Source organism: Eublepharis macularius, chromosome 14, assembly GCF_028583425.1.
Source record: "Eublepharis macularius isolate TG4126 chromosome 14, MPM_Emac_v1.0, whole genome shotgun sequence".
Classification (NCBI taxonomy): Eukaryota; Metazoa; Chordata; class Lepidosauria; order Squamata; family Eublepharidae; genus Eublepharis; species Eublepharis macularius.
Window position 1 is genome coordinate 9,637,419 of NC_072803.1, and position 25,154 is coordinate 9,662,572.

The window sequence follows — 25,154 nt, forward strand, 5'->3', positions numbered from 1 at the left end:
GAGTGTATGATCTGTGAGATGAAACCCCTCTGAGCCTGTGAGTTTTGACACTTCTGAAGTGCCATGTCCCCTACTTTAGATCCCCTTGCCTCCCATATTTTGTGTGTTGTTGTCAGGACACATTTTTGCCACCTGAGGGAGCTCGCCCATTAGCAGAGTTCTCCAAACATTTGTCTGGGAAGCGAAAGTGCTTGGGGAAGCAGTCCCAGGAAGATTCTCTACTAAGATAGAAATTCCACTCCATTGTGCACATTTCACACACACATGTGCCCCGAGGCAGCCAATTGCACCGCCCCATTGGACAGCACGCATGCAGATGCGCACATGCTTCTCCAAGGACCTTGCTCATAATGCAAAACAGCCTTGTGAATCTTTGCCTATAGAAAGCATTGATGAAAAAAGCTACTGTGTGAACATTTTGGAGGTGCCCACTCTGTCCTTACACAAAGTTCTGTGCCAAAAGTGCAATGTTTTAACTTGGATTTATGAAGCTCTCATGAGAAATCTGTGACTTGGTAGTCAAAGAAAGAAACAAGTATCTTTTTGCAATAAGTACTTTGCAGCAAATCCATTGTTTCTTTGCTCTCATGCCGCAATAGTCCTCAGACTGGTCCTGAAAAGTCCCAGATAACATGGATGCAGCAATTGATTGGATGCACTGGAGTGGAGATGACAGTGGCTATTTACTGGGAGGAGGAGGAAGAAAGGCGTGTCCCAAAGTGTGTGCATCTACTCGCAAAGAGAGTGTGTATCTATCTGTGCACTATCTGCACAGATGAAGAGTGCGTGCTTATGGCGCATGCACCACCGACTCAGAAATTCACCAGCTACCCTGTGCAGTTCTAAGTTGTCCTTGGAAAATTCCTGTGTGTGTGTGTGTGTGCATTTGTGTGATGACTTATTAGTTAAGATGCTGGGCCAGAGTTCATCAACGTCATTCAGAAGCCTAGGGCTGTTTTACTCACTTTCTTTTCTCTCTGGCATCACGGTGTCTCCTATGCACGGGGCATCAGCTGCAGGCTTCCTTATTCTTCTTTTCATTTGTGCATCTGCATCTTGGACTGTGGAATCACCAAACCCCCAAAGCAGTCTGAAAAAGTGCAATGACGGGGGAGAGTCAAAGGCAAGGACGGAACCAATTTGATGTAGCCAGGGACCCAGTGTTTATCTTTATGTTTATTTTTAATCGTTCCCCTCCTCCTCCAAACAAGCACCTTGCAAGGGTAGGTCAGAGAGAGCGATTGTGATGGGCCCAAGGTCACCTGGTGGGCTTCCATGGATGAGTGAGGGATTTGAACCTGCTCGCTCCAGGTCTTAGTCCTACACTCTAACCACTAGGCAACCACACCAGCCCTCATGAATGCGGAATGAATCAACACTGGCTAAGGATGTGCCTCATAATACACTTATTGTCCCTTTCCGTTACCGTTAAAATCTAGGCAGGATCTTTGCTGTACCTCCATTTGGCATGGAGTGTTTTTAATGGGGTTGATTAGTTTTCATTCATGCAATATTGGCTGCTTGACCCAGTGTGGGCACATCTTCTGCAGAGGTTTCTTGTGGGTGGCATATAAGTCAAAACAAGCTCTTGCAATCCGTTTTGATCCCCGTAATTGCCCTGGAGAGCCATTATCATCCTAGTTCCAAGTTGGAACTGGCTGCAGCAGCGTGCCCGTATAGTTGAGATTTGAACCGAGGTTTTCCGGGGATGGACCTGCTCATAAAAGCATCGTCTTTCCACTGCCGTTTTTGGCTGAGTGATTTCGGCCATTTTTTCAGCCCAGGAGGGTGGATGAGGTGAGGGCCTTTGGTTGGAATGGAAGAATAAAGCATCTTAGTAGGTTTGGGACTGTGCATTCTTCCCATTCTTTATCCATGTGAAGAAGATGTTCCTGCCTAGGTGAAGGTGTTAACTGGCAGGAGAAGCAGTGGTGGGCAAGAGAAAGCAAAGGACTGGAGCCGGCTATTTCCCACCTGCTCCTTCTTCCTCTGAAGGTAGTGGGGGCACCTGATGCCTGTATGATCCTAATCTGATGGTAGTGAATCTTCTCTGGAGCCGCATTTGGGACGGATTTATCCACTGAGCAGGTTGGAATGAATGAGAACAAATGTGGATTTGTTATGACTGTACATGAGCGATGTGAAAAAGACGCACACGCACACACCCCTTGGAGTCCCTTCCCTATGAGGAAAGGCTGAAGAGTCAGGGACTTTTCATTCTAAGGAAAGGCATGGTAGAGGTTTATAAAATCATTCATGGGGTGGAGAAAAAGGGCACAGAGACCTCTTTGTCCCTTTTCCATAATACTAGAACTCATGGACACCCAGGCAAGTTGATGGACAGTAGGTTCAGGACAGGCCTATGAGCATAGAGGGAATTAGGCAGATTCATGGAGTGGCCGCGTGCCACAGTGAGTTAAGAGAATCTCAACAGACAGGGGCAGCAAACCTCTGAATACCACAGTGCTGGGAGGCAAGGCCTTGGCCCCTGTATCCTGTTGTTGGTTCCCCGGAGAATTAGTTGGCCACTGTGTGAAACAGGATGCTGGGCTACGTGGACTACTGGTCTGATCTAGCAGGACTTTTTTTAACCCTTAAGAGGGTCTCTGCTAAGCAGGAGAATCCGCATTGAAGAGTAAGGTACGACGTGACTCTGGAATTGGCAAACACGTTCATGAGTGGTTGAGGGTGCTTCCAAGGCCAGGTCAGGATGGCTTCCCTGAATTGGCGGCCCCTGTCTGTGCAGCACTGTTGCTCGTGATTCCACTCATCAGCAGCTCAGTATGCTGTTTCTGTGCCATCGACGAGGCCGGCTCATCAAGGGAGTAAGCTGAGTCGGCAGTGCAGGCATGAAGTCCTTTGTTGCTTGAAGGGAAGGTGGGCTGAGAATGCAGGTGCAAACCGTGGTAGTGCTTAAGCAAATGTAAAGGGTTTTTTTTGCAATACAGCACTTCACATGTGTTTCTTGTAATTCCTGCAGCAATCCTATAAAATAGTCTGTCATCATTCCTGAATTTCAGATGGGAGGCTGAGACTAAGAGAGGGCAGTTTGCCTAAGGCCACCTAGCGAGTTTGGTGTAGTGGTTAAGAGCGGCAGGACTCTAATCAGGTGAACTCGCTTTGATTTCCACTCCTCCGCTTGAAGCCAGCTGGGTGACCTCGGGTCAGTCACAGCTTCTCGGAGCTCTCTCAGCCCCACCCACCTCACAGGGCGACTGTTGTGGGGATAATAACAACACACTTTGTAAACTCCTCTGAGTGGGCATTAAGTTGTCCTGAAGGGCAGCATATAAATTGAATGTTGTTGTTGTTGTTGTTAGGTTTGTGGCAGAGGCAGGGCTTGAACTAGGGACTTCCTGATTTGCAGCTCAGACTCTTAGCTGGTCCCATGTGTCCCATGTTGGTTGGGATCACCCAGGGGCTTGGCGTCCCACCTGAAGCATTCAAAAGGCAGCAACCTTCCTAATTGTTTCGGTGAGAAAGTATTCCAGGATGGAAGAGAAGCCGTGAAGGAGCCCCGGTCTTCCCAAGGAAGTGATTTGGCTTTCATCTTGCTGGAAATTCTAGTTTGCCCTTTGAAGGTGCAACCCAAGGGTCCCCAATATGGTGCCCATGGGCGCCACGGCACCTGCTGACACCTCTCCTGGCACCTACCTAGTGTTTTCAGAAAGTGGTTGGAGCCATGTGAGGCTTTTGCCAAGGATGGCTTCTGATTGGCCAATGGAAATTTGATTGGATGTGCAGATAAAATAAAATGACGTTGTTTCCATTGCAGTTGCCACCCCAGAGTTGGGCTGTATTTTCTCTCGCTCCTCTTCCTAATGTATTTTTAAATTTAAAATTTTAAATTGGCCCTCTTCTCCCCTGCACTTGGGCTTTCTCTTTACGTGTGGCTCTGCCTCCAGCACCCGTTGTCAGAATTCCAAAGGTGCCCACAGGCTCAAAACGATTGGGGACCCCTGATGTAACCAACGGGAGGGTTCAAGCAAGTTAATGGAGGAGTTATCCCAAGAGAACTGTTCCTCTGGCAAACCTACTGGAGAGGTGGTATCGCAGCCCTGACTGAGTTAGCACTTGCACTGCCTGACCTTGGCAGAGGCCCTGCCGCAAAAGGGCAGAGAGAATTCCTCCCATCGTCCTGTTCTGACATGCTGCCCAGCTGTAGAATTGTGTGTAGTGGCATCGTTTCCCCAACTGCTAGCGTAGCTTTGTACTCCAGTAGCCTGTAGTTCCTGCCTTTGCCCCATTATGCAAATATCCTCTCCCAATATTTCCTCTATATTTTATTTTTGTTTTCTTTCCGTTCTAATGTTTCATGATTTTTCTTTTTTCAGTATGACAGATTAAACCTGATCAAAGTAAGAATCCGGCTCTCTTTCTCTCTTGCTTTTGATGCCCTCCTGCTGCTTCTCCACTTCTTCTTCCTTGGCCTGACATCTTTTTGATCTCTGTAAAGGAGAGGAAAGAAATGCTCCCCTCTTTTTATGTCACACAAATGTCCAGAACCAAGTTGGAAAACTACAGGCCAGCCAGAAAGCAGCACGAGGAGGAGTTCCTCTGTGTTAAAAGGAATTCTGGCTAGTGTGTCTGGGAGCCTACCCTGGGAGGGACGGACTCTGCATTTCCCACACCCTCTCTGATGCTGCATTTCCTTCTCTCTCTCCCCACACCATCCCAATGGAGCAGCTGCCACTCCCAAGTGAAAGCTGTATGTTTTGTGTGTGTGTGGAAGGAAGAGGCTCCAAGTTACTTGGCCGATGTGGTTTAGTTTATTTTTTTATTTACTTCATTCATACCCTTCCTTTCTCGGGACCCAGAGTGGTTCACATCGTTCTCCTCTCCTCCGTTTATCCTCACAACAACCCTGTGAGGTAGGTAAGGCTGACAGTTTGTGACTGGGCCCAGGGTCACCCAGCAAGCTTCCCTGTCAGAGTTGGGCACCCAGTTGGGAAGCTTCTCTGGCACTGCAGTATTCTATCTGCGATGAGCTAAGCAGAATTGTATTCTAACAGTGCAATCCCGTGCAGAACTATTCTAGTCTAAGCATATTGAAATCAACGGGCTAAGACTGGAATAACTTTATATAGAATTGCACTGTCGGTGTGACTGCACTATAAATCATTATTATTAATTTCATTTGTAGTCCGTCTTTCTTACTGGGACTCCAGGTAGACTACAATGGGTATAATGGCTCTATGATTTTTGCTGCTTTATTTTCAGTTCGTTTCCTAATAAATACTAACACTGAACTTTTATGTAGTTGAAACGTTCCAGCAGTTGGCTTTCCTCTGCATTTCCTCCTGTTCGTTTAGGGAAGATAGCTATTCGCTTGTGGCACTGGGTACACGTAGAACACAGAGACTCTTGGACCTGAAAGGCACCCTCTTCAATCAGCTAACCGTAGTCTTGATGCTGGAACACACTATGTTGTTGCAACTAATAAATCACATTGTGGACCGCATAAGTGTGGCTGCATGTAAGCATTCTACTATGCAATGTGGTTTATTCCTTGGCAGCAACTCCGCCACCCAAGCCAGTAGGCCAGTGGGCATTTACCTCTTGTAGAGCTGAATAGCTTTGGGAAGAACGCTATCAGACCTAAGTAAATAAATAAAGGAGGGGAAAAGTAAGTGCTGCTTTCTCCTGTGAAGCTAGCTAGAACGCAACCCCTTTGTGAAGTAGCACATGAAGCTAGCTAGAACGCGCAACCCCTTTGTGAAGTAGCACGTGTCTGTCTGTCCGTCTGTCTGTCTTTGTTGAGGAGCACCTTGGTCTAGTGGGTAGAGATTTAAGATTGAGCTGTGAAACCTTTGCCTTCTCCCCTTCCAGAGTTTGAAGCTGTTTATTCAGCTGAGCACTTCGAATGCATGTCAGGGATCATGCAAGTGGGCCAAGTGTTCTCTTAAGGAAAGTGTCCATCATTTCTCAGTTCTTTTTTGCACATTAGAAAATGGAACCAAATTAGCTAAGTTTGCACAGCGAGTCTGCTTGCAAAAATCCAACTGAAATGGGGGCTCAACTCCATTTCCTTTGTGTCTGTTTCTCTTTCTACCGTGAAGCACATGAGAATTTGATGTGAAAAGCCTAGGCAAGATTCCTAATTACTGTTCTGTGCTTCCAGGTTGGAAGTGATACACAAATTTAAATAATACTGCTCTCTTCTTCTGCATGGTCGGTTGGGTATTTTGCCTCCAAAATGGCTGTCTGTTGATAGCGTTTATTGCAATTTGGCCAGCTGAGAATAAATGCCTAAAATTCTGTCCCTTTCAAACTTTATGTTTATGTCTAACCACCCCTCTAGTTTGTTACTGACAATTCCCTACCTTTGACATTAACAGTTCAAAAATCCTTTTCCTTGTTCCTTTCTTTCCCTAGTGCCAGAATCTCCATTCTAACTAACATTTTTTTTTTATTTTGTCCTTACAGAAAAGCCAGAGTTGGTACAATGTAAGTATTTCAGTTTCGTTTATCCCTCAATTTCATGCAGGGAGGGAAGGAGGGATGGGCTGGGTGAAATGAGACCTTCCCATTTCATCAGGCATTTCAATTCTGGCCCAGCGGAATGGGTTGGGATAGCTTTGGGGAGGGAGTCCAGGGCCGCCAAGAATGTCACGTTCTTAAAGGAGGGCTCCTTCCTAGGCAGGGAAGGTGCAGCAACTAGCCAGAGAAGTCATGGATTTCCCACTGCATGTAAACAGGGGACTCCTGCAAAGCTCGCCTCCTGGCTTCTTCTGTTTAGTCTTGGAAAGGGGGGAACTTTACGTAGCCAGCGTAGACCAGAAGGCATGTCTATTAGGATGGAAAAGAGCTCTCCTTTTCACATGGATGTATTTCAGATCTTTTGTACGTCACCTTTCCCTCTTTTCTACCCCCAAGGTGCTCTACTGCAATCAAAGCAATGCATTTGCAGTGCCATCCTAAGCAGAGTAAGTCCACGAAATTCCATTGGCTTACAAGGGTGTAACTCTGCTTAGGATGCTGCCGTTAGGAACTCAACGCAATGGCCGGTCACGAAGTAGCAGCAAAAGAGTTGCTAGTTTTGTGCCGTCCCATGAGCCGAGCTTGTCATGCCCCTCTCGTCCCACCTGGAGTTTCAGCCTTCCTTGTGCAAGTGGCTGCATTTACTTTGTACAATAGCACCCCCTCTGTACTGTACTCCGTAAATACAGTTTGGGCTTTTGTGTTTCACCCTTCCCCTTTCGACTGAATGTGCCTCAAACGTATTCAGATAGGCAGTTCTAAACACACCAGTTCCTTTGCACCGCTCTTCTGCCATTCTCAAGTTTTGAGGTGGGGGGCAGGAATTCAGACTCTAAATAGGCCCCATTAGCTTGCCTTTTTTCATCTGGCCCCTAGTCACTTTTCTCAATGGCAGCCTAATTCCATTTACGGCCAATCCTCTGCTGTCTTTTCCTTCTCCCTAGCCCAGTCCTGGGAAGTCTGTCTGTGACGACAGAATATTGGCTACGTGTGCCCCTCAGTTTGCCGTAGTCTTTTCCTCTCAGAGGCCAGGGGCAACATTTGACTGGCATAATATTCTATACTAGAAAAGCATGACATTCTCCCTTCAACGTTAAGATCCATTCACTTTGCTCAGTTCTTTCCTACTAAATATCACTAAGTGCTTTATGGTATCTCTGAGCCCAGGAATAAAGATTATTCACACTTGAAGTAACTTTTTGAAAATTCTGTTTCCTTCCTTCCAGGCACTACAGAATGTGCTAAACCACCTGAAGCCCCCATAGCAAGGGCAACAGAGCAAATGTGCCCAGGCAGTCTCTGCTGCCGGAACGATACGCTCAGCCCTCTGCAGGGAGACGCAGTCTGGAGCAAAACTAGAGGAAGCTGCTTGAAGTCCCGTGGACACAAAGTCACATGTGCGTGAAGTCTGGGACACAAAGCCTTCACTGCAGATATATCTGCTGGGCTGCAGTTATGCTCGGAGTCCTGGCAAATACCGAAAGCACCATCTGGTAGCTTCCTGGGATATAGGCAAATAAAAACAAGAACCTCAAACACTGACATAAGCAGTTTCTCTATATGCTTTGGAACTAAGGAGGGCTCAGGATCTCAGTTTTTTCTCTTGTGGGGGAAAGAGGACAGTAGATGTTAACTAAAGTGATAAGAAGAGCCCTGCTGAATCAGACCAGCAGTACATCTAGTCCAGCTTCCTGTCTTGCATAGCAGCCGAGCACTTACTGTAGAGGGCTGTCAAAAAGGGCGTGGAGGCCGAAGCTTTCCAGATTAAAAGAGATCCTTGCCCTTAGATCCCACAGTCTTGGACTGTGAGACACAAAAATAGGAGATCTGTACCTGGAATTCCCACTTTTTTTTTCCCTAAAAGGGAAATTACAGCCTAGTAGGCAAAGATCAAAATCGTAGCTGTGGAGCTATAAGTGTTGGATTCAACGCAAAATTTCCACTTGGACTAGAGCTCCTATGCAAGTGGAAGTATGAGGGAAAATACTGTGTTAGTTGTGCTAAATCAAACATCGTATCCCCGCTAGTGTTTGTGCTTGTGAAGATCTCCTACATCCAATTTCTAGGCACGTTAATGTATCTGGAGGAAAGTGCTAGGTGTTGTGCAAGATCTGGCGCAAACGGAACTGTGCTAAGTCTTTTTACATTTCGACTTACACATCATCGGATCCAAGCCATGGTGTTCACTCTTTTTGCCTTGTGCCATTTGCACAATCTATTTCCCCAGCCCTTCCTCAGTTCTATTTGTATTATATATGGCAATTGGATCTTCCTTCTAAGGAAATTATTGAGATCATGAAAATGGGTAAAGAGATGAGTTAACTCCCTTCCCTTTCCCATTGTCTCTGTTTCCTGTTTCCAAATGGCTGGAGGACTGCTTATAGGTCTCCTGTTATGCCTACTTGCTCCCTAAGGCAGATTAACCCAATGACAAACATCTCTTGGATCATCTTTGGTTGGTGAAACCATCTCCTTGAATGGGTCTCCTGTCATCACATGTAGTTTAATGCATAATACACTATATTTTACAGGAATGAGTCTTCGGGCTCCCAAGGACTTAAATTTTGGCCAGATCTACCCCCCCCCCCCCCCATATGCTGTGGTTTTCAGAATGAGGATCACCGTCACTAAGTCTGCAGGGTTGCCTTCTGTGGGTGAGACACCCTCCAGCTCACTGTAGGGCTGAATTGTCCTAATGTGGCTTGCCTTTCCCTGTAGGATGGCAACATATCTCAGAAAGTAGAGAGCACAGCAAGAACCGCTTGACCTGCCTCCGTCGAGTGTACCTACTCTCTCTAGCAGTTCAGCTCAGTTGTTGTGGCTGGTTCCAAGTTGCACTCCTTGATTCTGCAACACGGTGTGGCAGTTGCAATCTTTTGAGGGGCAGGTAAACCGGCAGTCTTGAACTCTTGCTCTGTGGGTGTGAAGTCTGAAGTGGGTGGGGCTCAGTACTGCCTCAATCAATGCACATTCAGCCAAAAGCAAGGAGACCCTGTAGCTGTACCCCCATCACAAGCATAAGCTTGTGAGAGTGAAACGCCCTTTGTCAGATATCTGATGAAGGGAGCTTGACTGTTGAAAACTCATACCCTGGAAATCTTGCAGGTCTTTAAGATGCTACTGAACTCGAATCTCAGTTTTCTACTACAGACCGACATAGCTCCCTACCTGAAACTATGAAAACTTAAAAGTACAGTCATTTAAGTATTTCTGTTAAAGGCAGACTGAAGGCAGCCTTCGGACAGGTAGTTAAGGTAGAGAGAAGGGAGCATCAAGCCATTCTGGAAACACAAGGCGAGAAGGGAATGCACAGTTTCCCTAGAAAATACAGGTTGCAGTTAAAACCTTAGAGGGAGCCAGTTAGCTAGTATATTTATCTTTATTGGCTCTTTTTCTTCCTAACAGGACCCAAAGATACAATAAAAGAAATACAGTTTAAATACGCACAAAGAAATAACAAGAACAAATTGTATCCTTGTGGCTGGCATCCAGTCCAAGAAGCTAGTTATCCAGGTCACGGGTTAAAAGCCTTTTGGCTCTTGCCCTTCAGCTCACACCTCCCAGTGATGCCCAGGAGAGATATCTGAGATGGGAAGAGCAGACAAAAACATAACTGAGATGCTGCAGTTGCCAGTAGGTAGATGGCGGTCCTCTGCCCGCAGGGTTTGCCTTTCTAGGAGAGCTTTAGGAAGGATTACTGGTGGATGCATGCAGCTGGAAAACAAGACATTAGATCTGGCTGTCCAGAAAGAATCCACATTTTGCAGGTACCCCCCAAAGTACTACTACTGGGAGTACGACTGATTAGGCCACAGTGTTTCCCCTCCCCACTCCCCATGCACAACTGTGTGGGGCTTCTGCAAGTGCTAATTTAGAAGCAAATGTTACATCTCCTCTGAGCGCCAAGTCATGGGGCCAGGGAAAATGAGAGTCGCTGGGTGTCCTTTGAGGATTTGATAGAAGGGCCAGATGTCTAAAGAAGACACAAAGATCTCTTGTCCCAGGACTGCTTTGCCCCCCATGGCTGTCTGTTTTTGTGGTTCACATGTGCATTTATGTGGTGTTCACTTTTTGGAGTGTCCTTTTTATTTCATTTCTGTTTTCTTTTGTTTCTCCTCCATGTATTTCCAGCATGAAAGACAACATATCCGGAGAGTAAGCCCTGGCTGGTTTTTTTTTTTTTTACCCTAGTCTTCTAGCCCTTTTCACCAGGTGAAAACAGCAGTGCCACAATAGGGCTGGATTTCTTCCCCCATGCACACACCTGTTTATGACAAGGCTTCCAAATTGTGACTGTTTGTGACTTCACTGGTTTTTGCAAGTCTGCCCTGTTCTAAGTTACGCTTGTGGCTTATCGGTTCTGAAACCCCAAAATTCTTTTCTGTACTCAGGCAGTCCTTCACAAGTAAGCTGTTTTCTACTATAAAGTTTTGGAGTCTATTCGTTTTAGAGACTGACCATCTCTGCCACTCCAAAGAAGAGTGGACCAATACACTCACACACCCTGCCAATTGCTTTGGAATGAAATTAAGCAATCCTTAGAGAAGTTCAAGCGGCCAGCTTCTTAGCAGCAGTTGTCCAGGAGGTGGAGCTTCCAGCCCTGTTCCTGCAGGTTTTTCCCTGGTTTTCTTGCTCCTGTACTATCTCATCATTCCTTTAACCCCCACCAATCTTGCTTGTCCCACACCACTTCTTGTCTTCCTAGTGGCCCCTTTCCATTCTCTGCTTCTTTCTCTAACAAGTCCCACCCATGTCTCTGTCTTGATCCATAAAATACCAAATCTCTGCTTAGATATTTGCTTCTTAGCTTCCCAAATTGTTTTGAAGGTAGGTTTGATTTGCATAGAGTGAGGAAGACCGATCGACCCAGGTTCCAGCCCCAGTCACGAAGAGGGAATGGTTAATGTCTCATCACCTTGGCTATTCTCCACCTCTCCTGTCTGGGGCTTTTCACACTTTTCCATGAATATTTGGATCACTTCTGAGATTCGTAAGTTGCCGTGATGGATGACGACTTTGGCTGCTCAGTGGAATAGGCAGAGCAAAGTTGTTTGCTCCAAGGTGTCAGTGTCTGAGTAGAGGGAAGGCGGGACAAATGAGGACCAGGTGATAGCAGCACTTCCCGCAGGTGCAGGCTGATGCTTGCTCAGCATGCCGTGAAATATAACTTCATGAGCATTTGGGCCAGAGGTCCCCTCACCCAGCCTTAAACCCTCTATTCATTGCCTTCATAATGTTGCAGCAGTCTTTTCTGCCTGGCAGAATGTACCTTGCTTTTGTGTATTTGGATTGTACTTTTTTATTTTTATGGGTGAGGAAACTTAGGAAGACCAGTGATTCATACGGAGCTCTTGCTTGAAACATATTAGAGAACTTATTTCTACTTTACCACTTCTCTTTTTATGAGCTCCAGCTACAGAGTTCCTTTCACTAGAATTCAATACAGAAAACCTGTGCCTAAGAACATTCCCCATTGCGTCTGATGAAGGGAACTTTGATTCTTGAGAGTTCATACCCTGGAAATCTAGTTTGTCTCTAAGATGCCACTGGACCCGAATCCTGCTCTTCTACTACAGATCAACATGGCTTCCCACCTGGAACTATTACCCATAGTGACTGTAAAGCAAAAATGAAGCCGCTTTGCTCTGCTGAGCGGTTTGAATGTGTGTCTTCTGGGCTTGCTTTTGTCAGGGAAAAGCAGGTGTTGACTTCACCAAAGCATGGGGAGGCTGGCTGTGACCAAAGCTTCACCAAGGCATCTTCACTGCAGCAACTCAGTGATGCCTGAGCACTCACAAGACACTTGAGCATTCAGTGCATTTCACATGCATGGTCTCTGTAATCCTTGCAGTGGCTCAGAATCGTTCTCCCCATATTGCAGACAGGGGGACTGAGAGGGCTTGCCTGAGGCCCCTTGGTGAATTTCCTGCTGAGGTGAGATCTGAGCCGGAGATTTCCCAACTAGCACCTTTTGTCACAATACTGCACCAGCTGCATTTTTGGCTTGGGGCGAAAAGTGTATCCAGAAGTGCCTATCCAAAACGGGCCACTGCAAAACTCCGGTTCAGAGCTGCATTGCCTGAACATGGGGCCCAAGTGTGGCTCTTGACCCAGGGATCAGGAGGGAGCTGTGCAGCAGGGTGAAATAACCTGTGTGCATGTAACCCTTTAAACCTGCAGTTTCAAACGACTGTGTGTGAAAGAGCTGGCCTCTAAACTACCCTTCATAATCCTTAATTTTGTTTATAAGCCAATCCTTCATGCAGTCACTGGATGTGAGCCTGGACCTCCCAAGACCAATTTTCTGCTTCCTGGGTGGCTTAAAAGAATCCACCTTCTTCTCAGCCCTGTACCCTTTCCCTCTGTCTGGAACATGGATATAATGAAGCTTGCAGGATTGCTTGCAAAGAGTACTTGACTAATGTGCATGAAGCGCGTAGCATGCAACTTGAGGGGAGATCTGGGATAACTCTGAGCAGATTTCCCAAACAGCGTTTCAGGTTGAAACACAGCCGCAGGGGGTCCCTAGCAGCAGCAGGGCTACAGCCCATGTGTGAAGAAGTGCTGCTTTCCCAGTAGAAATTCCTCCCTCTGAGCTGTTGTTAGTCCCGGTAGGGAAAAAAGATGGGCAGAATATGAGTGCCTGTCTTTTCCCCTACCAAAGGTAATAGCAACTTGAGACAGGAGCGGGATTTCTGTAGGGGGGAAAAGAACTCTCAGATAACTACTGTGTTATACCCATAATCCAAATCACAACCGCCATGTGTCCCATCTGCCATAATTGCTCTACCTATTATTCTTTTCTGCTGGCCCTAGGCCATCCTTTTCCAATTCCCCCCTCTTTCAGGGTTAAGGTCCTCCCAGCTCAGTCATAGCACGAGATTCTCTGGCTGCCAGCAGTGGGATACTCTTCGGGTGAGACTTGGTGGCTACAGTCGAGCCCACCCATTCACCCAGTGACAGGCATACGTAAAGCTCCTCCTATTCTATGCATTGCTGGTATGAAACATATCAAAGCTGAAAATCTTTGCGCTCCTGTGTAAGGTTACCTAGTGCTAAATTGGGTGGGAGTTGTTTCTGGATGAGTGTGATTCTCACTGAGATTTCCAAGTAACTCTGGGCTTATAAACTTCAAGGCAGCTTACATGGTTCTTCTTTCTTCATTTTATCCTCACAACAACCCTGTGAGGTTGGCTAGGCTGAGACTGTGTGAGTGGCCCAAGGTCGCCCAATGATCTTTCATGGCAGAGCGGGGATTTGAACCTGTCTCCCATACCCTAGTCCTCCTCTCTAATCACTACACTGCACACAGCCCATCTTGGTCATCAAAAATCTTTTAAAATTTGTTTTGTGTATCCTCTTTTATGAAACTGGCATGCCCCCCTCCCTCTACCGTCTTGCCATATGAGCATGTGGATTTAAAGCTAATAAAATCCTTGAATCTAAATGAAGTGTTTGTGCCTTGCTGTGCTCGTTTCCTTCCTCCGCTTGTGCTAGATGGCCCCCATTTGCCCCCAACTAGCGGTTCAGGGCTTCCCTGTCTTCCTCCTCTCAGTTTTCCTGTCCAAAGATTTTTTTTCCCAGCGTTTTCTTCAGTAAACAGCCGGAGCCAATGAGTTTGTGCGTGGTGAGATCCACCTAATCAAACCCCCCTCCGCCCTCTTCCTGTACCATTTTGTCCCAGCTCCCTGTGTTTGTGGTAGAGTTAATGTTTACCATCCCCTCCTCTGCTTCTCAGCCGCGCCTTTTTCTTTGGAGAGTGTGGGTGGATGTGCAGAGAGAGAGGAAGATGGGGAAGATTTCTTCGAAGAAGTTTCTCACCATCCTCCACAGAGGAGGAGGTGGGGCACGCATGATGGCTAGCACAGAGAAGGCACACTCACTTCTTATAGCAGGCAGCCTCCACCTGAAGCCAAGGGTTGCTAGTCAGCCTGGAGGAAAATGCCCTATCCTTTTTAAAGTGAGGCGTACTGGGAAGTTGTTTACTAGGAGATATTTACCTCCATGCCATGAAAAGCTCCCACTTCTCATTTCTACATTTTAAGCCTCTGTTAAAGGTGCCCTGACCTGGACGGCCCAGGCAAGCCTGACCTCATCAGATCTTTGAATCTAAGCAGGGCCGGCCCTGAGTAGTGTGTGGACGGGAGATCACCAAGGAAGTCCACAGTCATTACGCAGAAGCAGGCAAAGGCAAACCACCTCTGAACGTCTCTTGCCTTGAAAACGCCATGATTGGTCCACCATAAGTTGCCCGCAACTTCACAGCACTTTTCACCACCAAAGTGGCAGGAAGCTTTCTCCCAAAACAGCCTGATTTTGGCTTGGTGCAAAACTCTTTCTCCTCTTGCAAAGCTATTCATTTTTCTTTTTAGAGAATTACTTCATTTTAACATTCCCTGTACATGATAGACACGGGATTCTTGTGCACGCTTTCCCCCTGCCCCAAACCTGTTTTTATCACAGATACCTGCAGAAGAAGCAGATCTCCGCAATATGCGGTTTTTCACTTGAGGATCTTTGTCCTTCATTGAAATTAGTAGAGAATGGGAACCTGTTGCATATGTCTGAATTTGTGCAAGGCTCTACGTTGTGGGGTGGTGGGGGAGACTCTTTTTTTCTGTTCATGAACCTTGTTTGACAAAACAGGTATTTCCAAGTCAAATCTGGAAGAAATGTTAAACCATCTTTGCAAAAATGTTGCACTATTATCAATTGATTAGCATAAAACTTGTCCAGGAGGCCTGTGTTGAAATGAACTAATCAAACTAACTGTGGTTCAGCTGAATAGCTTTTGGTTAGGCTAAGCAGCCAAACAGAAGATGGGATATAAACTTTTTAAATTAAAAAAAACCTTTATGAACTTAAAAACCCAGTGAATTCCAGGAATAAGAAAAGAGAGTCACCTGGACAGGCAAATTACAAGTGAATTTCAAGTTGGTATTTGTTACTTTGAAAACCATAAGTTTTCCTCTGGTTAGGCTCTGGTTATTGTTGGTGTCTGACTTGGAAAGCTCTTTATGCCTTGCTGGCCTGCAGCTGCTGTAGCATAGTGGTTAAATGTTTGGGTTGCAAATCTGCCCTCTGCTGGTTTGAATCCCACTACTGCCGTGAGATCTGCAGGTGGTCTTGGGTAAGCCACTCCTCTCAGCCCCAGTTCCCCAGCTGTATTGTGGGGATAATAATCTGACTTTGTTCAACACTCTTAGTGGGGTATTAATCTGTCTAGAAGAGTGGTTTATAAGTGCCATTATTATGTAAGCTGCTGTAGTGTAGTGGTAAGTGGTTGGACTGCAAATCAGCAGTCTGCTGGTTCGACTCTCACTACTGCCATGAGCTCTGCAGGTGGCCTTGGGTAAGCCATTCCTCTCAGTCCCAGTTCCCCAGCTGTACTATGGGGATACTAATAATACTGACTTTGTTCACTGCTCTGAGTGGGCACTGTTCTGTCTAGAAGAGTAGTATATAAGCACAGGTTGTTGTTGTTATTAGTTCAGTACTGCAGAGTTTTATCTGTTTCAACTAACTTGGCTTGCTTCATGACTAACCAACATTGTCTTTTTTCAGCCATCTTTTTTTTTTAATTTTTTTTAAATTTTTTCAGCCATCTTGGAGTTATGTTTAGATTTGTTTCCTCTCCTTTTGTAGAACAGTGGGAAGAGAGACTATCCCCACCGCTGTTTGTATACCCACCCAGGAGTTGTCTAGGCAAAAATCTCTCTTATCCATACTCCTCTTTACTCTGGGCACGAGACAAAGCGTAACCCAAAATTTCAGTTGCAGGTTACAAAACACATCCTGCAGCGTCCTGCACACAAATGCTCCCATTTCACATAGCCCCTACTTTGTTCTCATCTGCTACTTGCCTTTTTTTCTCAGTGCTTTCCATTGCTATCTGCCCTCTCGCCCATCTCCCACCATTCACCTACTTGTTTCCTTAAACCTCCCCCAGGTTTCCACCTTTCTTATGTTAGGTTTTGCAAGTTGTAGCACATGCCCTTCCCCGTATATGGACTCTAAAACATCGTGAATGTAAGGTGCATGCATGTGGATCTGTTGAGACCTCAGTGTTTTGTAATACTCATGTCAAGTACCCTGTCCAAAATATATATAAGTTCCTTTGTGTGCTAGAGGATAGTGAGGAGGGTTTTTTAAAAAACTCTCAGGGGTTATTTCATAGAAAAAGCTGGAGGAACTCATTAGCATAACTCATTAGCATATGTCATGCCCCTTGATATCACTGGAAGTGTGTCATTAGCATAACTGATTTGCGTATGCTACATCTCCTGACATCACCTATCCTGGCTGTTTTGGACCCAATCCTGGCCATTCAGGGCTGAAATTGGGCCCAAAATGGCAAAAGGGGCTGAAAATGGCTGAAAAGGGGCCCCAAATGGTCAAAATGTTTTGGACCCAATCCTGGCCATTCAGGGCTCAAATTGGACCCAAAATGGCAAAAAGGGGCTGAAAATGGCTGAAAAGGGGCCCAAAATGGTCAAGATTGGGCTGCTGCTGAGCGGAAGAGTGATCCAGTACCACATCAGAGGCCCGATACGGGCCGAAACGGGCCCAAAATGGCTCAGAGTCAGGTGGTTGGGGCCACCTGTCGTGACCTCCTTGGGGAACTACTGGAACTGCGTTCCTGTGCGTTCCTCCTCGAAATGAGCCCTGCTCCTCATACCAAGGACCTGATGTTCTCTAATCTGTTTCTTTGCCTAAATATTGTCTACATATGCTAGTCTTTATTTTTTTGTGATTCTTGGGGCGTTGCTTACTGTAATGCCTTGGTCACTGTGTCATGTTATCCTTTCATTTACAACATAACCTATGTTCTGTTGTGAATTTTCTTACATATTTTGCACTGTTTGCCATACAACCGGTCACAGTGGAGATAACAGAATGGAGCCAGTTTAGGAATTATTCAAAAAGATTAGCAACTCTCAAAAGGTTCTGGATTTAAGTGTGTGTGTGGGGGGGGGGGGTTCAACTTTTCTTGTGCACATGAAGTGTACTGTTGATTGTTTCCTGGAGGAAGCCTCAGTTTTGCTGGTGAATGTACAATGGAGCCAGAGAGTAGCTGACAAAAACAGCCGTTTGGGGGTTCTTGTTGCTTATTTCATCATCTCTGTGCTTTTACAGACTGGCCTCTGTGTCTTCTTTTCCCCACCCCTCAGCACAAACTCTGTCCAACAACTTTGCATTACAGGAAACATCTGCAGGGAGGGAGGGCCCAGGCTAGGTTACTTCAGGGCATTGGCCAACAAAATTGCACTGAAACTTAAAGCTTGTGCAAATCATTCCAGTATCTCTTCCCCCACCCGCTGCTTGTACGAGAAAAATTAACAAAGAGCAAAGCTGCCCTTCGAGGAAGTGACTGACCGAAGTGAGCGTGAGGCAGCCGGGGGACGGCGTTCAGAAGCTGCGGTGTTGTGTCCAAGCCCTCAGGGGCTGAAACCAGCCTGTTGAGTTAATGCTGCTTTGGAGATGCCAAACAAGCCAGAGATTGGATGATGATGTTAGATCTCTGAGGTGTTTTTAGCTTATTGCCCACTGAAAAGTTGGTTATTGCTGTTCTGTTCCAGTCTTCAAAAGTTTGGACAATATCTAGGAGCGAGCGTGTGATCTGCTTAGAGTCCCAGAAGCTGTGCTTTTGTGCACCGTGTATGCACGTTGTTGGGGTTTCTCCAGCTCTTCAAGCACCTCTTCAGAGCCATGCTGAAATAGGAGGCTAGACGCTACATTGGCCAGCAGCCTCTCTTGAATAAACTTGTTTCATGCAGACTATATTGGGTGGGAGATCTCTTCTTTTTTCTCTCCTTGTTTCTGGATCAGCAAATTAGGGTTAGCTTGTGTCTTTTTTTTTAGCAAGCATCAGCTAAATGGGTGAATTTTTTTAAGTCTGTGTCCTGCTGGAGACCGGGGAAGGAGAGTGGCTGGACAAAAGGGGGAGCGTTGATGCGACATCATGGATTCTCTGTCCGAATGTGGAGTGCTTTGGAGTCTCCTTGACCGTGAGGACAAGAGGCTACTTTGGTACCTGGAGCAGCGACATGACTTCCCTGAAGGTTTTGGTGGCTCAAGATGGGATGAGATTCCAGCCGTGAGTGCCTCACAACCAGAGCCGTGCCCCTCGGAAACTGACGTGCTGCCATCCTGCTTCTCAGTTAGATTTCGTTGCCAGATTCCATGTTTCTTTTCATTTGGGAGCATCTGTTTTTCCAAGGAATCGTGAAAGGCCGTGCATAGGGAAGGTTATAAATTCTATAGTGCCATCCCTTTTCTCCCCCCTGTCCCCATCCAGAAAATCAGGCTGAAGTCTGGAGATGTGTCATTCAGCCCTCTTGAATGTTTGAAAAATTCGATCAGGATTTCTCCATCTAGCTTCCTTAATGTTCTGTCGTTTCCCAGCATCAAAGTTAGAAGGAGTTTTTAAAAGCCTTTTCTTCCGCTTATGATGATCTCTCACCAAGTACCCATTTCAAGCCAGTTTTTAGTAGCCAGCATGTATTTCCACTGTTATTTCAAAGATTTATAAGGATCTGAGTTCTTGTTAGTGGTGACATTAAAAAAAGAGAGAGGATGCGATCCAACTGCTAAGAAGTCTGGTAGAAACGAAGGCTTTGTGAACATATGGGATGGTATATACACAACTTTAACCTTAAATCTTCAGCCAGTACCCATGAAGAATGCTGTGTGTTGGTTCCCTCTCTCATCCACATATCCTAGTTTTGGTAGCAAAAAGTGCCTTCTAGCTCCATTGGCATATTCGGATGAGTGATGCTTTATCATAGTCTGAGGCCTTACCCTTGTGATTAGCCCCCCCCCCCCTTGTGCATGATTGTGTAATGCTTTAGGGGAAGAAAGGTACTTTCTGGGTCATCCGCTCTTGGAATAACGTTGAAAGGAGGAATTCAGCATTAGACAGGCTATCAGCATTGCGGGCTGTCACTTTTCTGTCTTGCTCAGCTTTGCCTGAAGAAGGGAATGTCTTATTTTGGCAAGCTGGTTCCTTCAGGAGCATGAGATGCAGTAGCTAGCTGAAATACCCACTGCTGAGAGAGAAAAGAAGCAAAAAGAACAAAAAATAAGGAATGCATCAATTATTGTTCTCCTTCACCCTCTCATGTTGAACAGCCACTTCCTGGATCTGTTTTGTGTTAGGCAAAAGTTAATCCTTTCAAAATCCCATGTTTCCTCCTTGCTCCGCTACTACTGCCCTGGACCTCCTGTAAGGGTTAAAAATGTTTAATTCATTGATTGCTGTTAGAGAAGATTTTTTTAAACAAAAGCTTATTTTCCAGAACATCCTTAGATAGAGGGGGCAGTTGCTACGGCTGTTGCACGTCCATTATTCTGGAAACTCTTGTCATATATAGTTTTCTTGTTCAGAACTGCATACACTGTCAAAGGCAATGTTACCTCCTGGAGCTGTGATAAACGTCCCGTCCTGCTATTTAGGGTTGCCAGTAAGGTTTATAGATGGGAGCAGTCCTTCATTCAGCATTTGTCAGCTCCGTGGAATATCTGCTGGAGTCCTGCAGTGTGTCATTTGTTGTGATGACCCCTGTATCTATTGAACACTAACCAGCATTGAATCTGGAATCCACGGCAGGGGTAGAAGGGACCAGCCTGACTACCTGGGGACTTTAACTTTCTAAAAACCAAATGCAATGTTCTACTCCTGATGGTGATGTTTCTTAATGGGTGGCTCATGTAACATGAAACAAGCATAGATAAAAACTACCTTCCCATTGTCAGTGTCTTTTCCTTCCTCGTCTTCTAGATCTGTTACACTCCCCGTGTTGCTCTCGTTCCAAACCCTCTACCATCTTGGTCCTGGGTAAAAAAAAAAACCGCTTTGAACTCTTCCCAAACTAAGCATTGTAGTCCAAATGAATGCAGAAAGACAAGTGTATGGGTGAAGGATGTGTGCAAAACGTGCTAAAAATATTTGGGATGTTTCTGATGTGAACAACACCGTGCCCCGTTTTACAGCGTTGTGTTCTCTGATGTGATCTGCAAATAATGGGATGGCACCTCTGCTCACCCTTTCCTGACAAGTCAGACTGTCTCATAAGCTGTATTTCCCCCACGATATGTACTAAAATTGCCCCCTTCCTCCCACCCCACCCACAGCTACCACCATCCATCTTTGGCAGTAATGAGATAGTATCTCCTGCTTTTTCCACGCTTAGTTGCAAATACTAAAAGTCCTTTCCCTTGTAGTGTCCCCCTTGTGGCTCTGTGTCCCTCCTCTTTCTCCCTAATGAACTATCCACTGTTCACAGGTGCTGAGTCCAACCTACAAGCAGCGGAACGAAGACTTCAGGAAACTCTTCAAACAGCTTCCCGACACAGAGCGCCTCATAGTCGGTAAGGCTTCCTTCTTGCCAAAGCTGCGAGAGCAAGCGTTGTTCCCCAGGGTGGTAAATTCCAGCCTTCTCAAGGTCAGATACAGAATATTGAACTCTTTGGAGACGTCAGTTGCTAAGAAAGAGAGGCCTGCCTGCCAAAGTGTGGCTTTTTTGGGCCGCCACTGAGCTTAGTGTTAACCTGTCTGATTACCTGCCCTGCTAAGGTATGTATCTGGAGCCCACGTGGTGGTCAAGGCAAAAATGGCAGTTGAAGAATCAATCCGAAAATGCAACAACAAAAACTTAGATTCAGCATCTTTTAAAAATAAAAACCATACCTTTGCTTTATTATTGCCATATTTTCTTGGTAGCGCCCCCCCCCCAGCCCAGCAACCTTTTATTTGCTATTTCTGCCTTGGAATTAAAATTTGTAGTTTTGGTATAGTTCATCTAGATATGTGTGAACCATCCAGTAAATGTATTTATGTGTTGAAGATGGGAACTATCACAATGCAAGAGTGTATAGTCATATATCTGTAGATTTTCTGTACACAAAAAATGTTAGTCGGTATATAATATTCTACTAATCTCGGATATAATTCAGAAGAAGTAAAAGAAATCAACAGGGAAATTGATCAGATCTGTTTGGACAGATCAGAGCAGTGAGCGAAGTCAGTGTTATTATTATCCCCACAATACAGCTGGGGAGCTGGGGCTGAGAGGAATGGCTTACCCAAAGCCATCTACAGAGTTCATGGCAGGAGTGCGAGTCAAACCAGCAGAATCCTGTTTCACAGCCCAATCTCTTAACCTCTATGCTACAGCAGCTCATAATAATAACTGTGCTTGGATACCGTTCTTCTAGACAGATAAGTGCCCCACTCAGAGTGGTGAACAGTCAGTGTTATGATTATCCCCATAATACAGCTGGGGAGCCACGGCTAAGAGGAGTGCCCGACCCAAGGCTACCTGCTGAGCTCATGGCAATAGTGGGATTCGATCTGGCAGAGTGCTGATTTGATTGTTACTGTTTACAGTGCCTTCTTCTTGCTTCTCTACAGATTATTCCTGTGCACTTCAAAGAGACATTCTCCTCCAGGGCCGCCTCTACCTCTCTGAGAACTGGATTTGCTTCTACAGCAACATTTTCCGCTGGGAAACATTGGTGAGTGCCATTGTCTTGCTTTGCACGCACAGTAGGTGTTTTGGGATCTTTCCGGAAATCCTCCACTAACCCTTTTTTCTATTTCCTTAACATTTTTCGGGGTCTGCCTCCAACTGTAGTTGACAGTTCGTTTGAAGGACATCTGCTCCATGACCAAGGAAAAAACTGCACGGCTCATTCCTAATGCTATCCAAGTTTGCACTGACACTGAAAAGGTATGTGTCAGAACTCCTCCCTCCGTCCCTAACCTGTCAGAGAGAAACAAGAACCAAGAACATGAAATCGAGGAGCTTAGAGCTGAGTCCAGGAAGTGGTGGGTAGAGTGCTTTAGAAGAGAACATGCCCCCCCCCCCAAAGTATTCATTTTGTAAAGTGGATCAAAGCTCAGGCTTGGGGCTGGCAGTGGTGTGTATATGAGGTGGAGGGTTGTAGTTTTTGTGAGAGTTGACGATGGCTTGAGTGAGTTTTGCTTCCTGTAATGTATCCATGTGTATACATTGTTCCACAGCAGTTTTTGCATGGTTTGGGGGATGTTTTTTTGGAAAGTACATAAAGCTCACATAAAGCACTTTGTACTCTTTATGTGCACATTATACTCTGCTAATGTACATATATGGGAAAGACACTCAAAGGCAGATTCCCTCTGACAAAGCTCTATGCGAAATGCGTAGGAGTCTACAATTGTTAAAGATTCTTAGCTTTGCACCAATTGCTCTTTTTCCCTTTGTTTTTCCTTGGCGTGCCCCCTTCCCCCTTCTTCTTCATTGATTACTGGCTGCAGAAAGTCTAAGCATAATACCCAGGTGCACAGAGGCTTAATTTAGATTGGGCCTGCAGGGAGAGGTGGGGTCATAAACCTCCCCCTGCACACCATTGTCCTGTCCTGAAACAGCCCCGGAGAACCACTATTTGCCTCCCTGGAAAAACTTACATGTACTGATGGGATATATGTTAAGTTACCCGAGCAGGATGTGTAGCAACTCCCCAGGGCTATTTCACATTAAGAAAATGGCACAAGGGAAACGATAAGCAGCCTGTCCCCATAGTTCCAATATGAATTGGGCTCGCATTTGCATGGGAGTTCTGAGCATGGGTGAGTCTGGCCGACGGGACTGGGCAGGTGTTCAGGAGACACAACAAAGGCTTTGCAATGTGTAATTTGTCTTCAGCAGCCCTGCTTTAGTGAATAACAGCAGTGGAGTAGATCATACAGGGAACTAGAAACCGGATATATCAAGGCCAGCCGATTTTTTTGCCTGCCGCCTGGTATGAGCCATTGAATTAATGTATCACCTGGTGATGATAATAACTGAGCTGTCCTAACAGACTGGTGTGCAAGAGGCTCACAAATCTAAGCCACATAGGCAAGACGCGTGTACTTCTGACTTGATTCTCTATCCTGGTTTCCTCGGTTCCCTGGGCATGTGGCATGTAAAATAGCAAGTTCTCATTTTCTTCGCCAATGTGCTTCAGGCAACCCTTGTTTAAAAAAATTGCTCTACCGTTCACAGCACTTTTTTACTTCCTTCGGTGCCCGAGACAGGACATACATGATGATGTTCAGGCTGTGGCAGAACGCACTCCTTGAGAAGGTATTTTACTGGTTTGTGGTGTTTATTTTGAACACTTATTCCTTGCCTTACAATACAACAGGCGCATGACGCATCTGCTGTACTCATATACGGACTCCCAATATTTGTTTAAATAGCCTGCTCCTAGACTATTTTAATGACTTTTTAAAAATTATTACTGATTTTATGTTTTTGTGACTTTTAATGTATTTTTTGAATGTTGTTAGCCGCCCTGAGCCCATCTGTGGAGAGGGTGGGGTATAAATAAAATTAATTAAATAAATAAATAATAAAATTGAAAATTGCCCTTCTTCCCAAGATCAACCGGGGTGATCCTGTTTCTACTATCGTAATACCTGTGTGTGACTGGCTGTCAGGGTCTTATTGACAATGTGTCATTCTATGGGTCTCTCTTCTTTGTGTTGCCCATTCCCCTGTCCCACCCCAAGAAGATCTTGAGTACCCAAACCGAACTGAACTGAGTGCCTTCTGGCCATGGACCTGCAATTCAACCACAGGTTCACTGTGGATGGAAGTTCAACAGGCAATTGCTTTTATCATCAGACAGCACAATTTGTGAGAAAATTTCTTGAGTCCTTTCTTACGAGGGGAAAATTGTAATAAGTAATAAATAAGTAAGTTCGTTCCTATGGGGAAGTGACGCAATTTAAGAGACTGTCAACAAACAAAGCAGCTGCAACAACAAACAACAACAACATTTAATTTATATACCGCCCTTCAGGACAACTTAACGCCCACTCAGAGCGGTTTACAAAGTGTGTTGTTATTATCCTCATGACAATCACCCTGTGAGGTGGGTGGGGCTAAGAGAGCTCTGAGAGAGCTGTGACTGACCCAAGGTCACCCAACTGGCTTCAAATGGAGGAGTGGGGAATCCAACCCGGCTCTCCAGATTAGAGTCCTGCTGCTCTTAACCGTTACACCAAACTGGCAAAAGTGGTGTAAATTCACTTATCGTATAAGATTAAAGGTGAAATTTAAACCTGTTTCGCTGGTGTTTTAGCTCGAGCAAGAGTAAAGAATATGCTCATAGTCAAGATGCTGATGAAATTCAAGTTGAAATGCAAATTTGAAAACTCCTGTGCTAGTGTGAGGTAAAACTAAACCATTTTGGCTTGGGGCCTGGGCAAAATTATCTGGTGACAGAGCAAAGGAAGCAGCAGAGCCCTCCCCCTTCCATTCTTCCAAACACTGCAACAGCCATGTCTCAGGTACAAGGTGCTCCTGGGAAATGTAGTTCTCTTATTTATACTTCTAGAATGCTCACAGAAAGTGAATGAAAATCCGGCTGAACTGGTAGCAGTTTGCCCATCAGTGATGTTAACACAAACTTTATGGGGGAAAATCGATTTTCATAAGCTTCTGGCTATGGCCAGCAGTTTCTCGAATAAGGTTACAAAATTATGTCAGTAACAATAGAAACAAATATTCCATTCTCTTCTCAGGGCCAAGCTACACATGACGAATGACACTTGAACAGCAAGTGGATTGAGTGGAGGGCAAGTGAACAGGGAGAAATACACTTGCTGTTCAAGTGTCATTCGTCATGTGTAGCTTGGCCCTCAG

General features: G+C 45.6%; 1 protein-coding gene across 1 annotated transcript in view; it reads left to right on the plus strand.

Annotated features, from left to right (window-relative positions):
- Positions 1–25,154, plus strand: part of GRAMD1B (GRAM domain containing 1B) — a 138,454-nt gene that overhangs the window by 90,959 nt on the left and 22,341 nt on the right. The window contains exons 4-8 of the mRNA XM_054997817.1: positions 6,427–6,447; positions 20,766–20,850; positions 21,893–21,996; positions 22,116–22,211; positions 23,508–23,588. Coding sequence (XP_054853792.1) covers positions 6,427–6,447; positions 20,766–20,850; positions 21,893–21,996; positions 22,116–22,211; positions 23,508–23,588 — 387 coding nt within the window. The remainder of the gene's footprint in view (positions 1–6,426; positions 6,448–20,765; positions 20,851–21,892; positions 21,997–22,115; positions 22,212–23,507; positions 23,589–25,154) is intronic.